Source organism: Calonectris borealis, chromosome 1 (genome assembly GCF_964195595.1).
Source record: "Calonectris borealis chromosome 1, bCalBor7.hap1.2, whole genome shotgun sequence".
Classification (NCBI taxonomy): domain Eukaryota; kingdom Metazoa; phylum Chordata; class Aves; order Procellariiformes; family Procellariidae; genus Calonectris; species Calonectris borealis.
Genome location: NC_134312.1, coordinates 126,180,323 through 126,198,246, shown reverse-complemented (window position 1 = coordinate 126,198,246; position 17,924 = coordinate 126,180,323). Strand labels below are relative to the sequence as shown.

Below are 17,924 nucleotides of genomic sequence, written 5' to 3'. Positions count from 1 at the left end.
GTCAATTAAAAAAAAAAAACCCAAAAAACAAACAAACAAAAAAAAACACCAACAAAGTTTTAGGAAAGACCAGTCTTCTGCAGACAAAAATAATGTTGCAGGAGGCTGTATCCCTAGAATGAACAGTTTTCTCCACAGGAGAAAGCTGAGTGGATGGGTTAGATCTATTCAGCAGCTGTGAGGATTGGAAAGTATACCACAACACTAATTGCTTGACAGAGGTGCTGGTACAAAGTAGACACTATTGTTCTGAGCAATGCTAAATCTGTTTTAGAAGTGGAAAGAAGAAATGGATACTAGATTTAGCAAGCATAATGTAGGCAGCCACAGAAGATGGCAAATCCAGGATTAAAGTCAGAAAAGGTAACAAAGATCAGCCCCATGATAGCATCCTTTTTCCCATTCTCACTTATCTGACCAAGGACAAGTTCAGGAAGCAGGCATACAGAAAACAAAATAGGATTAGATGTTTATTGCACTCCTATTATCAAACCAAATCTACCAGCAAATCCCTCTCCGAGATGACCACAAAAAGAAGTCAAGAAATATAAGACACCGCAGTATTCTAGTCCTGCTCCTCTACAGATCATAAAAACTGCAGATATGTCTACATGATCTTCTGACGACAATCACACGTTAGTTTCAACAGCTTGCCAACGATATAATATGAATCAGCTCAAACTGTGAGGCTGTTTTGATACTTCAGAGCAGGACTGAGACCAAAATAACAGAAAAGGTTACATCTCACATCAACTACTGTAAGAAAACTTTTTTTTTTCCCCTTCTTAAAAAGCATTAGAACACTGGAGATAAAATTCAGAAGATGCTCAAATATACACACATCTCCACACATAAACACACAACACTCAAAAGACAAGTTCTTCCAGTTTTGAATACCTCCACTCTTGTATCAAAACTCATTTTTGCCTTTGGAGTGAAACAGATTTTGAGATCAGCATGGCCTCCCACAGGTACCACCCCTTCAGAAGGGGTGATCGTCATTCCAGGCAGTGGGTTTGAATCAAGAACCTTCAAACACAAACATGAAACATTAATAATACTGAAAAAGGTAGGGGGGGGGGTTGTGTTTGTTTGTTTGTTTTATTTTCTTTTAAAATACCAATATATCTATCATGAAGATTTTACATTCTTACAAGGAGAACCTTCATAATATATAATGCTAACTTGGACTTAGAAGTTTGGCAAAAATACAAGTAAACAAAATAAAGTAACAGATTCCTAAACATTGTGACTGTCAGTTTCTACTATGAAATAACTTTTGCACACCAGTTGGAAATTTCACATTCTGGTTTTTGGGTTGTTTTCATGAAGTTATTAAAATTAAGACTAGCTATCTAGCAAGTCTCCAGAATATTCTACAAAGCATTTTTTCAGTGACAGATAAATTCATCACTTCTTTTTTGACATTCACAGTAAGAAGAAGGAACACAAGATCCTAACACTGTAAAGTTCAGTAATAATACTAGGAGTAAATATTCAGTTTACCCACAATTAGTAAGGACAAAATAGAACTTGTTCTCTTCTAATGCACTGCAGATAGATAACTTTTTAAAGTATAGTTATACAAGTGATAATGACCAAGACCAACCAGCCATCTCTTGGCTTAGGAGTAATTGTGGAGGCTTAAAAGGCTCAGTATGTTTGTTTGTTTGTCTTCTTGATTATGCCGATTTTATTCTTTCAGTCCCATCCTCCAAGAATTTAGTAATAATACTTCTTATTACAATGCTCAGTTGGTAAACAGAGAAATATGGTACAAATCAAAATCACAGAATCATAGAATAGTTTGAGTTGGAAGGGACCTTCAAAGGTCATCTGGTCCAACTCCCCTGCTGTGTGCAGGGACATCTTCAACTAGATCAGGTTGCTCAGAGCCCCGTCCAACCTGACCTTCAATGTTTCCAGGGATGGGGCATCTGCCACCTCTCTGGGCAACCTGTGCCAGCGGTTCACCACCCTCATCATAAAAAATTTCTTCCTTGTATCTAGTCTAAATCTACCCTCTTTTAGTTTAAAACCATTCCCCCTTGTCCTGTCGCAACAGGCCCTGCTAAAAAGTCTGTCCCCAGCTTTCTTATAAGCCCCCTTTAAGTACTGAAAGGCTGCAATAAGGTCTCCCCGAAGTCTTCTCTTCTCCAGGCTGAAGAACCCCATCTCTCTCAGCCTTTCCCCATAGGAGAGGCGTTCCATCCCTCTGATCATTTTTGTGGCCCTCCTCTGGACCTGCTCCAACAGGTCCATGTCTTTCTTGTGCTGAGGGCTCCGGAGCTGGACGCAGTACTCCAGGTGGGGTCTCACCAGAGCAGAGTAGAGGGGCAGAATCACCTCCCTTGACCTGCTGGCCACGCTTCTTTTGATGCAGCTCAGGACACGGTTGGCCTTCTGGGCTGCGAGCACACATTGCTGGCTCATGTCCAGCTTTTCGTCCATCAGTACCCCCAAGTCCTTCTCGGCAGGGCTGCTCTCAATCCCTTCATCCCCCAGCCTGTATTGATACTGGGGGTTGCCCCAACCCAGGTGCAGGACCTTGCACTTGGCCTCGTTGAACCTCATGAGGTTCACTCGGGCCCACTTCTCCACCTTGTCCAGGTCCCTCTGGATGGCATCCCATCCCTCACGCGTGTTGACTGCACCGCTCAGCTTGGCGTCATCTGCAAACTTGCTAACGATGGACTCGATCCCACTGTCTATGTCATTGATGAAGATATTAAACTGTACCAGTCCCAATACAGACCCCTGCGGGACACCACTCGTCACCGATCTCCATCTGGACATTGAGCTGTTGACCACTTACCCTCTGGATACGACCATCCAACCAATTCCACACCCACCGGACAGTCCACCCATCAAATCCATACCTCTCCAGTTTAGAGAGAAGGACGATGTGGGGGTCTGTGTCAAAGGCCTTACAGAGGTCCAGACAGATGACATCGGTAGCCCTTCCCATGTCCACTGATGTACTCACTCCATCATAGAAGGCCACTAGGTTGGTCAGGCAGGACTTGCCCTTGGTGAAGCCATGCTGCCTGTCTCCAACCACCTCCCTGTCTTCCATGTGCCTTAGCAGAGCTTCCAGGTGGATCTTCCATGACCTTCCCAGGCACAGAGCTGAGACTGACTGGCCTGTAGTTCCCCGGGTCTTCCTTTTTTCCCTTTTGAAAAATGGGGGTTATGTTTCCCCTTTTCCAGTCAGCAGGAACTTCACCGCACTGCCATGACTTCTCAAATACGATGGGTAGTGGCTTAGCACCAGATCCTTCAGGACCCGTAGATGCATCTCATCAGGTCCCATGGACTTGTGCACCTTCAGGTTCCTTAGATGGTCTCGAACCTGATCTTCTCCTACAGTGGGTGGCTCTTCATTCTCCCAGTCCCCACCTTTGCCTTCTGCAGCTTGAGTGGTGAGGCTCGAGCACTTGCCCGTGAAGACCAAGGCAAAAAAGTCATTGAGTACCTCCGCCTTCTCCGTATCCCGGGTAACCAGGTCTCCCGTTTCCTTCCAGATAGGGCCCACACTTTCCCTAGTCTTCCTTTTATCCCCGACATACCTATAGAAGCTTTTCTTGTTGCCCTTGACATCCCTGGCCAGATGTAATTCTATCAGGGCTTTAGCTTTTCTAACCTGATCCCTGGCTTCTCTCTATTCCTCCCAGGCTACGTGTCCTCGCTTCCACCATCTGAAGGCTTCATTTTTGTGTTTGACTGTGTCCAGGAGCTCCTTGTTCATCCATGCAGGCCTCCTGCTGTTTTTGCCCAATTTCCTCTTGGTCAGGATGCATCGCTCCTGAGCTTGCAGGAGGCTATCCCTGAATATTAACCAGCTTTCTTGGGCCCCTCTTCCCTCCAGGGCTTTGTCCCATGGCACTCTACCAAGCAAGATCCCTGGAGAGGCCAAAGTCTGCTCTCCTGAAGTCCAGGGTACTGAGCTTGCTGTGCACCCTGCTTGGTGCCCTAAGGATCTTGAACTCCACATTTCATTGTCACTGCAGCCAAAGCTGTCCTTGACCTTCACATTTTCCACCAGCCCCTCCTTGTTGGTGAGAACAAGGTCCAGTATAGCACCTCTCCTCATTGGCTCCTCTACCACTTGGAGAAGGAAGTTATCGTTGATGCATTTCAGGAACCTCCCGGATTGCTTACGCCCTGCTGTGTTGTCCCTCCAACAGATATCAGGGTGGTTGAAGTCCCCCATGAGGATCAGGGCTTGTGAACATGAGGCTGCTCCTATCTGTCTATAGAGGGCCTCATCTGCTCGGTCTTCGTGGTCAGGTGGCCTCTAGCAGACCCCCACCGTAATGTCACCTGTCCCTGCCCTCCCTTTAATCCTGACCCATAAGCTCTCAGTCAGCTCATCATCCGTTCCCAGATGGAGCTCCATGCACTCCAGCTGGTCACTGACATAGAGGGCAACACCCCCTCCTCATTTCCCCTGCCTGTCCTTCCTAAAGAGCCTGTATCCCTCCATCCCAACATTCCAATCATAGGAGACATCCCACCACAACTCCGTGATGCCAATAAGATCGTAGCTCTGCAGGCATGCGCATGCCTCTAACTCCTCTTTTTTATTCCCCATGCTACATGCGTTTGCGTATAGGTATTTAAGTTGGGCCCCCAATGAAGCTGTCTTACTGGCTGAGGTTCCTTTGTGCTGCTCTTCAGGCACTCTCCTGCTGAACTGTGATCCTTCTCCAGGGTCTGGACATCTATTGCTGGCCTTGGCATGAAATGGGTAGGAGTGGGATGGATTGAGGTTCCCCTCCCCCACCAACTTTAGTTTAAAGCCCTCTTTATCAGCTTGGCAAGCCTATGCCCGAAGATGCTCTTCCCCTTCTCTGACAGATGGACCCCATCAGCCCCCAGCAGACCAGGTTTCTCAAAGCGAGTCCCATGGCCTAAGTAGCCGAACCCTTGGCTGTGGCACCAGTCATGTAATCATTCGTTGACTCGCCAGATTCGACTGGCCCTTTCAAACTCCTTCCCTTTGACTGCCAAGATTGATGAAAAAACCTCCTGCACTCCAAAGTCCCTTACTGCCTTATTGAAATACTCCCTTACTAAAATAAATTAATCAAGTTTCTTAGTACTACTAATAATGTAGTAACAAAAATTCTGAGGATTTTAACGAAAACTATTGTGCTTCACTAAATAAATACAGCAAATTATTCTGTGATCAGGAGAACTAATGAGGTTAGGTTTCCTATTAATTCGTGTATTACGTCTTTACCCACTCTGGCATCCATCTCATCTCATATCCAATCCAATCCAATAATACAGCCTATCTTCCTCTCAGATGATATTCTAGCAAAATAATCACATTTGCTATGACTGGTCTGGGTCTATGCATGCACTGATTGGGCAGCCAGTATGAATAGGATGACTAGCCAGTTTGCTCTGTCTCTCAAAATATAAAAACATCCAAGTTGTAACTGCTTTTTCACAGGGTACATCAGCAGAGGTTTTACCCTCACCACTGGTTCTCGTGAAACTTGCAGAATCTTTTAGACCATTACCACTTTGCTTGTCTGTCGGTTCATCTATCCATCAATCCAAATTTGACAGAGGGACAGAATTCCTATTCACATAAATCTTGTTTCTTCACAAAAAACAGACAAAAACTTAAGTAGATGTGTATCTAATAACTGAGAACACAAAACTGTAACATGATCTGATAAAATGAACTCCCTTCTTCCTCCCCACCCGAAGAAATTAAATATACTAAAAATAATTTTAGCTTACTTGGAAGTATGCATGATTGTATCCTATGTTTTGAAGAATGGCTGTCTTACAAGTAGATAAACCCATTGGGCTATGAGTGAAGGGTATCCTTTGTTCCATAAACTGAACTTTAGTAGTACCAAGCTATAAAAAAAGAAGGGAAAACAAGCAAGCTAAATAACATATTACTAAGTACAAATAAATAATTCAGCCTAATTTTCTTTTCATTACATAATATGTTAATGTACTTCTGGAAATGCATAAATTGGAAGTATTCAAATAGACCAACACAGTTTAAATGTGAGACAAGATTTACTCAATGTATTGAATTTACCAAAGTGAACAGATGCAACCCCAGAGATATTTCTGGGCTAATTTCAAGACAAAAAAATATTTTAATTAGATGTAATTTAACAGCACAAGTTCCATGATTTTTTTCTTAATCCTAAATGTGTGATGAGGACAAGATATTTCAGAGATTTTAATAGCAGTAGAAATACTAATATTCTAATTTACACGCATACTGGTTTACACATGGCAATTTCCAAGGCTTCAAAAGAACAGGAAGAAAAAAAAACACAACTACTGGGGGTAGAGGAAAAAAAAAAAAAAGACAAAACAGGCACATCAAAAGGAAGGGAAAAGTTTTCTTGGCTTCCAAAATGGAAGTTCTAGAGCATTTAGCCAGTAGAATACAGTAAAAAAAAAAAAAAAAAAAAGAGTCCATCTCCTTCACACTCCCTGGCATATAACATAAGATAACAAATTATTAACCTAAGCTGAATTTCACTGTTTAAAAAAAACTATCCAGAACATTGCTTTTCAAATTATCAAACACCACGTTCAAATAACAATACAAAATTACTTTACAGCTGTCATTACCCTGAAGCTCTGAAACATACCTTCCCACACACACCTTCATTTTTACCCCTTTAATATACATCTAAAGAACTATCACACCACCTCTCAACCTTTCTTTGGCTAAACTAAGTGAGCCAAGAAGAACAATTGCCACTAAGCTGTCGTGCCAAAGGAAGTATATAATCGAAAGCAAGAAAAAGGCAAATTGTCTTTTTCTTGCTTTCTCCATCATGTCTTTGGAGCAATATTCTTCTGTTAAACATGTCAAATAGAAGCCATATTAAAATAATTAAATTAATTTAATTTAAATAAAAATAATTTTTTGAATACATGATAATAGAAATATATTTAAGAAATTACTTGTTTAAAAAAAGACACATTTTGTTTCTCTAAATCTGCTGTATGAATTGTTACCTTTGCAAAACATTTCAACCTAATTTTGTTTCCTTTACGCACACACAAGTTGAATTCTCCTGCTTCCGGAGAGTTGAACCTTGGATGCCAAACAACTTCACACTCCAGATCTCTATAGGCCTCCACAAAGCCTAAATAAATGTGCGTAATTTAGACATTACAGCATACACATGTACAATTATCAAATTACATTGTATAATTAGAAATAACATAAGCACATTAAAGTGAAATGACCTTCTATTACTGAAGACTAAGCCTACATTTCAAAGGTGTTGAACAGTATGCTGAATTAAGTAAAATTAAGTTTCTGAATTCTCATGACAATTGCATAATCTGTTTATTAGCATCCTGCAATAAAACACACTCAAAATTCACTGGTATTTTTTAGCCATGAATTACTCAAATAGCCAACATTTAAAAAAAATAAACGCACAGACTATCCTTCTTCTAGAATAAGAACTTTGGGAAAGACCATATACATTTTCTGGCTTGCAATCGAGTCTGAACTTGCATCAGCAGAAATATCTTTTATCAAGAATCAGAGCACACCAAGCTCCTGATCCAGCCAAATCTTGTTTGAACTGTGTAATGCCAATTCAGTTAGCAGTTAGTTCTTTAATAATGGAGCTCCAACATACTCCTGCAGAACACCATCTTTCAAATGAAAGAAGGTAAAAGCTAATGTCTCTCACACCTTTAACAAATATTGATCCATAATGCAAGTGGAAACTAATCCCAGAATGAATTCCATTTGTGTCACTCAGACTGTCCACATCAACTTCTTAGCAACTTCATTCGTACAGTTGGCTTTTGGAAAATTTCACATCCTGATGAGCTGTATGATATTGCTAACTGCCATTAATAAGCTGCCTCACTTTTGAAATATCAGCAGTCTGTGCTGAGAAAAACGGTTACGTAAGCGCTGCTGGCGGGACACAGAAACAATGAACTGGACTGAGTATGCGCTCAGGGTAGGGCTTTTACAGGGAGTGCTGCTACGGTATTAACACTCTGATCTAATACTACTTTTGGGATACACTGATATTGACCCAAATCTAAAAAAATATAGTTTATAGCATCAGCAGAATGTTTGTTTTACTTAACATTATTGACATTTAACATACGTGCACACACACTGTATTTGCATAGTATACCTTTGGCTGGCTGTATAGAAAATGCAGTTCCTCTATCCGTAATTATAGGTTTCCAAGTAAACTCAGCAGGATGGTTTCTGGGATTGTATACCCTGACAGTTGTTCTAAATTCTGTCTCCACTAGGTAGCCGGGAATAGGATTTAAAATCAGTTCCTTTGCAGACAGCTCAAGTTCAACAGACACTGCTTTTGCAACTACCAGCACATGCCCAAGGTGTTGGTTGTTTATTGTGTAAGTGAAAGATCTGTAGCATAAAAATATATATTTCTTAGTATTTTTATGTATTTATTATGTTGTAGTCAGAGTAAAATTTATGTGAACTATAATCATTAGCAAGAAAATACTTAACAAAACAATTGAGTGTGAACACACAGTTAAGATTGACAAGAAAAAGCAATTTGTAATTGTTTTGCATACAACTTACATCATGTCAAAAGTGAAGATCATCCCAAAGGATGATCAACCTCATACGGTCATTTTAACAGCATCAGTAAAGTGAGAGTTCCATCTCCATGAAGGAGAAGGAAGGCTAGAAAACAGTTTGCCTATACATTTACCCATGAGGTGCATCAAAAGATCTGAGCATAGATGCAGTGATGCAACGCTATGCCAGAAAGAGCACAGTATTTTCCATAAAATTTCTCCTAACAAATACATTGTAATAGCAAACTTTTTTCCCTGATATACCTGTGGCTATACGGGCTTTTGACAGGACAGTTTGTTGGGTTTTTTTAAACCCTAAGAAACATTACTATACTAGCAAAATTTTGCAACATAAAACTGCATTAATTATTACAATATCACCACAAATGAGTGTACATCATTAACAGTTATCATAATTACACTGATTTTAAACCAGCCACGATTTTCTTTATTCTACTACTGTGAAGAAAATATGTAAATCAAGACAAATATAAGAAGCCTTACCTTTTAAACATCCCAAGAGTGTTTGTCTCGAATACAACTGGAATATGAGTCTTTGTAAGAGGAGGCACCACCTGAGACAATGGACTCGTCTGCTGTAATTCATCAATTTCAATCTCAATTTGTATCCATATATGAACTAACAGGTTATTGATGATGTGCAGTTTTCTGGCTGTTGTAGAATACACACAAACATCACCAAAATCCATAGTAGAAGGACCTGGAATATATAAGAAATAAGACCTTCAACATTAAATAGTAAAAGTATGGAAGCATAACTACTAAAACATTATGATCAAAACATTTTAGTCCCTCAAATTACAGAATTAGTCAGCTAGAATGATACTATAGCAGAATAAATTCACACTAAAATTTGGAAGTAAATACCATGCATGTACTGTGAATGTTTTCAGTAGTACAACTCAAAAGCCAGCACCAACATTTATTTCTTAATTCTGTGTTAGCCAGCTATTAAAATAGGAAAAGCAATGTGCTAATTACTAAAGGCATTATTAATAATCATAAATACTTCTTTTTATTAATCAGCTATTTAAATGGCTAGACAATCAGCAATTCACTGAGAGTTTATATACTTAACCTGCTTATTTGCTCCCTGATGTGTGACTATTTGGTTTAATAATGCATGTAATTTGATGGTGACAGAATTATCTCACTACTTTATTTCCTGCTATCATCAGTTTTTATGCTGGTCTGCAAACTTTAGTGCTCATGGCACTAATCAAACATCTTACAAAACTCTAAGTAGTTTTTTATTAATATGTTTATCTTATTCTACCTTTCCCCTTATCAGTATATACAGCTACACTATTCATGTTCTGGCTTCATTGAAAATAAAAAAAGCCCAGAAAGTACTGAAAATTTTGACTTTGCTGCTAAATAATTTTACTGAAGAAAAATTGAGCTTAAAATAGACCCGTTTTAGTACCAAGTCTTGTTAATAGATGAGTCCCTCACAGACTTTAGAAGGTGTTACTCCCCATCACAGAGCATTCCACTGAAATTATTTTGAAGGAGGATCCTGAAGAAGTTTTACTTTTTGGGGGTATCACTGTTCACTGTTAATTCCCAAAAACATTCTGAACACTTCCATGAATCTTGCTGATATTAATGCTGGTCCAGATACTATCCAATAACAAGGCATAAGGGTATGAGCAACCCTCATACTATGCTGTATTGATTTCTCTATAACAGGTTGTAGTCTGAGCAGTCTTTAAAGAAAGCTCTCCTTTTACATGTTCATACCTAGTCATATCTCAGTATTTTCTGAGGAGCACAAAGCTTTAGTTAAACACTACTGTAGATATCAAGCTGCCACCAAATTAAGCTATTTTCTATTTAAGGTGAGCAATTATGAACATAAATTGTGTTACTATGAATAAGTGCTTTTATAACAACTAAATTAACTTTTATAACAACAAATTAAAAACCTTACCAATGAGTATTTGATGAAGCTGCTTGGATGTCAAAGTTAGAGTACAATCTTCCTTCTCTTGGGTAGAAGATGGCATAGCACTAAGCCCACTCCAAATCTGTGATAAGCACAAGACATCTTCTCAGAGCAGGATAAAAATTCTTATGCTTTTTCATATGGTAAACATATTATGCTTACATTACTACTCAAGCATTTAACTTACTTCTTTGATTGAAGATTTAGAACCAATTGCTGCCAATTTTCGACTAGTTAATAGGTAGTTTTCATCTAAAGGAAGCATTTTGAACTGTAGCTTCTCCGTGTGAAAATCTGTGATTGAGATCTTTGGTGATTTAAGCCCTTCAGCTGGTTTAAGCCCAATGCTTACAGAATTATTATAAATATAAAACTGCCTATAGAGGAGGGAAAAGAAAAAGAATATGGAAATCTAGAATTTTGAGCATTCCATGGTCTACACATACTTGAGAGTTTTAAACATAACAAATAATACTTTAAGTAGGAATATTTCATTATTAAAAAAACCTCAAGTACAGAAAATGCCTTGAAAATTCTTTTATTGTATTGTTTAGGCAAGGATTAACATCTGTTGCACATTTGTGGCAATTGCTAAGCTAAACAGGTTGCAAGCATTATGGCTACCAAAATATAAATATTAAATCATGTCTAAAATACCTCTTAAAGAACAATTAAGTTGTAAAATCAAGCACTTAAAAGTTAGCAAATGCCAAGATTACAAAGGATCCTTTAATTGTGTATGTCTGAACTGGACCACTTATAGCCTAATTTTCAGAGCAATTAACTTTTCTTGGTCAAAATTCAACTCCAATCAATCAATTTCACCTGCAACCAAGTGATTTGAAACTTCCAGAGATCTTACAGATGTTTCATATCAAGTGTTCAGAAAAATTATTACTATGTTTGATGGTAACAGTAAAATTCATCTGGTAACGGTGAAATTTTCCCTTCTGTTCTTACTCCTCAGGCAATATACCTTCAATATATGCATTATGGTCATATAAACAACAGTTCAGCCACTACACAACACCAGTTTCTTTCAAGGAAGCCATACATCATATGCGTGCATAAAAATAAAATAAATCCAGCTCTGCAGGCCTTGTCTGAATCATGATGTATATACACAGAGCAAGGTAAATTGAGATTACAAGAATAATCCACTGGCCTTATTAATTTTTAAATAATGGGTCTTGCAAACTTAACACTTTTAAGGTATTATTTGCTTTAGAGGCTTTACAGGTTTGTGTTTTTTTTTTAATAAAACTTTTAAAAGCAGCAGTGCTGTCAGTTCTGCTTTTCCATGATTTTGCTCCACAGCATACTAACCAAATACACAAATTCATGAAGTGAGAATTTACTATAAGGTAAGGCTAGAGCCAATACAATCCTTTAATCTTATCTGCTTCATTCCTCAAATTATATCATCATTTATGTACTGAATCCATCACTTGGGTGAGCTAGACATACTAGTTGGAAATACGTACAATTTATTACATAAAAAGAAAAGAGAAGAGAATCCAACACAATAAATGTTGTGTTTTTCCTATTAATCGTAACCAACTCTTCTTACAACTTGATTTTAAGCCTCTGTCCCTACATTTTACCCAGGAAGTGATCTCTAAGTGTCTAAATGAACATTTGAACATAACAGGTTTTGAATGCATTATAAATGAAGGTCCCAAGACCATAAGCATTTCAGCATGGGACAAATCTAGGTATGCATATGATTGGTGCCACTAAGTTAATTCTGCACGCACATACACATACTTTTCATATAAGCCTAAAGTATTTATTTATCCTTTAAACAAAGTCTTACCTAGCGGCATCTTTCTGTAAACGACGCTGTCTTAAACTAGAAATGAAGTCTGCATAGTATTCCTTATGTGCTTCTTTTGACAGTCGTTCACAGTCAGTATAAGAAAACTCTGGATCTATATAATTATATCTCTCAGTCTTTGTGAAAATAGTCCTAAATATTTAAAGAGAATTGTAGTTTCACTACGTGTGTAAAATGATTCTGGGTCTTGTTAGAAAGAAAACATATCGATTTTTGCTACATTCTTTTTATCGTAGCTGATTATTAGTATTTGTCCTTGTAAAAGCAACCATAAAAATGAAATATTAAAACTGTAATAGCTACATTTGTAGTTTCACATAAGAAAAGCAACTCAAGAAATTTATGTGCAAGAGGTTCCAGGTTAAGTAGAATGCAATGAATTTTAACGAACTTTCAGCCTGAAAAAAAACCCAAAGTAAACTGTCATATGAGTAACCAATCTTAATCTACTATACAATACATACAAATGTGTGGTTTTAAATATTATATTCAAGTAATTTTTACCTGTACTTTTTATTCCATTCACTAGGCCTAATGCTGGCTGCGCGGTCATTAGGAAAAGCTATAAGTGCATCACCCTTACAATTCCTGTTTATCCAGTGAGTATGAATTTGTGTTTGGGTTGATTTCAGTATTGCCACAGGTGCTGTATCAGTGCACTGTCCTGTGCCATCAGCTACAAACTGTCCAGTTGCATTGGAAATCATTGGTGTTATACCTTGAAATTCAAATAAAATGTTACATACACTTATACCAATACTTTCTAAACAAAATTCAAATTATTAGGAAAATATTTCTTAATTTATACTGATCGACCCAGCGGCCCAACAGTCAGTCACCCATCCCTCAGTCAAGAGGGAAGAAGGCATTCAGACCATACTAACAGCCAACCACCTTTCCCAGCCTAGGTCACAGACAAACAAACACGAGAGCCCAAACCACTACTACTATGTCCAGCTGTGATGTTTTGTCTTGCACGTGCACAGGGCTGAACACTCAGAGCTGCCTCTGTCACAACACTGTCGGCAGTGTCCTAAAGCTTGTCTTAAGGGCTGCAAACACAGGCATGATTTCTGACAAAGAACTCCCCAGCTATCACAACTAAAAAGAGAGCTCAGATCTTTTTCACTCTAGTTTTAGAAAAGCACATATGCATTAAAGTTAAAGAGAAAAATTATGACAGAAGCTAGGCCATTTGTTTGCTAACTTCTCCTACATAAAGGTACACATTTAAAACAGCACTATAAATAAATAAGTAAATCCATTCTTCAACTGCCCCTTCCTCCCTCACCTGCAAAAAATTTGATACATTAAACTAAACATACTCGTTTTACCCACTTTAGTCTTACTTTACTCTCAAATGAATAAAAAAAAAAACCCTACTTTCCATCCTCCAAACTATAGGAGTGATTACAACTTCCACTGCCCAGGGAGGCACAGTTTGCAAGAAGTTTCATTCCAGTCTCTTCCCACCTCCATCGAATACAGAGAGGCAAGTACACACACTCATCCACAGAGACTGGGAGAAGAGAACAGGAAGATACAAAACCCATCTATATAAAGATCTGAAAAAACTCACTTTCCCTCCATCCTTCAATGAAGCTTAAAAGCAAAACACAGATATCAGTAGCCTATAAAGTACCGATACCCCTCATAACCTCTTTATAAACCTGCAAATAGGAGCAGAATGGGGACATTAATAGAGCAAATGATAGACAAGAGCATTTAGAAAAGCTGACAAAACTTGAATACTACATTAAATCTTTGATCCACAGAAACATATTTTAATCGTGTTTTTGAAGCAGGAAAACTGCAGGAGTTCTGGATTTCAACAATAAAACCCAGAAATTGCAAAACTTTTAGTTTCTCATCAATTCTTGATAGCCATGGACTTGAAATACCTTCCTGAAAGTAGCAGGAATGTCCAGTGGCTTATCAACCATTCTGATATTTGTAGAAAGAACAGCATTTTATCCTGACTTTCCAACTACTTCCTCTTTTTACTTCCCCACAATGATCTCTTTGAAAAAAATGGATATTGCCTTCCTGCCTTTCACTAGTGAGCACATCTTCAAGTGGGCAGCAGTCAGCTAAGGAGTATTCAAGCTCCCTTCCTTATCTAGACACAGAAGCCAGATGCACCACTGTACAGGACAGCACTAGTGCTATCTGCAGATGCTACAGCATATTTGATGCTAGAAAAAGCTACGTTTCCCATGACTGGTTTTAAAATCCAGTGACAGGCTTAGTCAAACCTACTGTAAAGTGGTTGTTCGTGGGACACGTTACGAACATGAGGAACAAGTTAAAGACTAATTATTGCATATCCTGAAAGATTCTTTATGCTGGCATAGGCTTCATAGAATAAGAAGAGTCAGTCCCTCTAGTCTAGTCCCAGTAGACGTGGGACAGGTAGCAGGCTGTATTAACTGGCAAATTCATCCGTCAGTAGTAACTTTCAATCAGTAAAGAATACCGTTATCTTTCCTAACTTCTTTCTGTGCCTTACCCATCTCTCTACTTACAAATGAAACGTACTAGCACTGTGTAATGGCATCACTGCCAAAAACTGAAGCCTTTATTTTCTGATTTATAGAAGTTAAATAATCATATGATGAAAATTTATGCTTTAATAGTTCAATTTTTGTTAAAACTGGGGGGGGGGGGGGGGGGGGGGGTGTTCACCATTATTTTAGCCATTGTTTTATACTCTCATTGTTTATTTGTCACACAAATAAGCATTCCCTAAATTCACAAAGAGATTATTTTTTTAAAAACAAATTAAAAATAGTAAAAGATTCTCTTTTAAAATGTTAAAAATGTACTTTTAAAACATTTTATCACTTGTCACTTATCTTTTTAGCATCTTACCGGGATTAATTTTGAATAGAATATTTTTTCGTTTAGATTTGCACACACCAATAAAGCTCAAATATATTTGGTGAAAGGATTTTGTCTTCAAAACCTGTAAATTATTTTTCTCTAGTCCTGAACCAATGATATCAACAACTTGCTTCACTTTAAATGTTCCTATTTGATGTGGAGAAAATGAAAATATCACATCCTGGAAAAGAAAAGTCATTATGAGACATATGGGGCAGAAAAGCAAAGAGAAAAGTTATGTGTAATTCTCTGTTTAATTGAGTCACTTCTCTCCATGCTTACTTCAAAACTGGGCTCTTAGAATATGCCAACTGCCACACATAAATTAGCAATATAAGGAAATATAAAACTGCTACACATTAGAACACCACAAAGTCTCACTTGCTTATTTCTGGGACAAATTGTTCTCTCTTGTGCCCTGAGTTACAGGTTTGTGAAATTATAAGTGTTTCCATATTTGACTTAAATCTGGCAAAGTTTCTTCCATTAAAAGATATGTTATGTTACTCAAGTATTTGTGATTTACTGAAAGAAATTAAAAGGATCCTGCAAAGGTTTGGGTATAAATCAGTCTTCTAAAGTCAGTAAAAAATAAAAAATTTAAAGCCAGGAAAAACCTGGGTAAAGTTTCTTTAGTACTACAATTATTTTTTCCAAATTTAAAGTAACACTTGTTGCTTCCTGGAGTACAGGAAAGAGCATTAAAAGACTCTATATAAGGAGAAAAAAAATTATATTTTTGGCTGATACTAAACAACATAGCTACTGAAATGAAATTATTCTGGTTTATTTTAAAGAAATTCCACCGCTGACCACTGTAAAGCATATCTACATAATCTAAGAGAAAGAGGTAATTACCTTTGCAGATTTTTTTTTAATTTTCCCTTTTTCAGGTGAAATATTAAAGTGAGCAGTCTTGCGGAAGCTGAATGTTACTGGAAGGGACTCAGATTCATTTTCGAATGTGCATAGAACTTGTGTTTGTTCACCCAGGAAACAGTCCATAAACTTAATAACTGGTCCTGGATTAAAAGTTAACATGAGAGGAAGCCCAGAACCTGTCAAAGCTAACTCCATGTGATGAGGATGATTCACTGCATTAGACAAACACAAAAAACAAGCAAACAAACCTCACATACCTATTAGCTTGCAAACAGGAAAGTCATACTATAGTTGTATGGTTGCAAAAACAAAATAATACTGTAATACAATATGATTTATAATGCAATTTTCCATAAACTTAACACAGACGCTTACTTATAATGGTTGTTAGATAACATATTCCCTCATTAAGGAATTTGAGAGTGATCAAATATTCACTTCAAAATGCACAAAACCGGTATTACCAAAGTGCTGGTGACTTGTAAATGGCTGGGTTTTTTTTTAATGTCCTCCAAATATTTACATTCATAATTAAGTTCTAGGTGTTCACTACCAGCATGCATGTTCATGACACACGTGATTCCCTCCTTCTTTCTACTCACTGTTTGAAGAGGTTTTGGTGCTAACGCATTAAAGAGGTAAGTTACAATAACTTATTTGTATGGATATAAACAAAATAAACACAGGTTTCCCATAAAACTGCTAAGAAGATGAAGAAATTAAAAAAAAAAAATCAAGATATACAGTTTTATCATCCATATATACATTTCTGATGGTGACTATACATTTCTGATAACATACTCGTGATTGCTGTGGCCCCATCACTGAGGGCCTGCAGATAGCCATCTTTATTCCCAACAGCTTCAAATCTCAGAAACAGCACGTAATCTTGTTTCGGTGATGAGTCGTTCACTCCAAAGTCCCTTTTAAATTTTCTGTAAGAGTCACAATCTCTAATTACAGGATGGAGAAAAAAACAAACCACCAAATCCCAACCCACAGAAAAAATCAAGGCTTATTTATAATCATCCAGTCTGGCTTCTTTGCTGTTGGTTACAGCTTGAACAAATTATCTTTATACTTCCTTTCAGAAAATGGAACAGTTACAAATTTAAGCTCAACAGTATCTGTATGCTTATTATACAAGTCATTTGATATCTTCTCCAGTCTACAACAGTTTTCTAAACTAATATTACGTGCATAATCATCACTTATAATTAGAGTTTAAGTAAGGGAAAATGGCAAGAGCGCATTTTCTTTTTCTTTTCCTTATCCGAAGAAGAAATGTTCCTTTATGCTTACTTTTTTTTTTAATGGAATGAAAGCTCTCCAAAATGTTTCAGTCTTTTGGTGATGAAATATATATATTTTTTCTTTCATAATGCTGCACATATAGTATATCTTTATGAAATAAATCTGCAGTCATTAAAAAGGCACTTAATTTGACAGTGTAGAACTCTCTCAACAATCTTTAGAGATTCAACATATTTCATGGGAGCTGCAATTAGTTCCCTTGGCAAAATCTAGTAAAATCCTTCTTCTCGCAAAACAAGCTTAACCAATTCTTTGTTCAAATACAACCTTAATGTATTATAAAACATCTCCCAGATAATCACTTCAGACTTTGCTTTCTCATTTGTAGTATCATGCCAAGCAATTTCTTTTAACACCCATAAATACATAAGAAGTCATTAAGAAAAAAATTTGCAGACACATTAACTTAAAATTATTTTCTCTAGCACAGCTCTTTACAGAATAGTTTAG

General features: G+C 37.5%; 1 protein-coding gene across 1 annotated transcript in view; it reads right to left on the bottom strand.

Annotated features, from left to right (window-relative positions):
* Positions 1–17,924, bottom strand: part of CFAP47 (cilia and flagella associated protein 47) — a 363,705-nt gene that overhangs the window by 330,275 nt on the left and 15,506 nt on the right. The window contains exons 7-18 of the mRNA XM_075174429.1: positions 16,962–17,095; positions 16,137–16,372; positions 15,267–15,459; positions 12,900–13,113; positions 12,375–12,527; positions 10,746–10,935; positions 10,544–10,640; positions 9,094–9,310; positions 8,166–8,410; positions 7,012–7,142; positions 5,758–5,880; positions 898–1,029 (exon numbers count right to left, since the gene is read on the bottom strand). Of these exons, the coding sequence (XP_075030530.1) occupies positions 898–1,029; positions 5,758–5,880; positions 7,012–7,142; positions 8,166–8,410; positions 9,094–9,310; positions 10,544–10,640; positions 10,746–10,935; positions 12,375–12,527; positions 12,900–13,113; positions 15,267–15,459; positions 16,137–16,372; positions 16,962–17,095 (2,065 nt within the window). The remainder of the gene's footprint in view (positions 1–897; positions 1,030–5,757; positions 5,881–7,011; positions 7,143–8,165; positions 8,411–9,093; positions 9,311–10,543; positions 10,641–10,745; positions 10,936–12,374; positions 12,528–12,899; positions 13,114–15,266; positions 15,460–16,136; positions 16,373–16,961; positions 17,096–17,924) is intronic.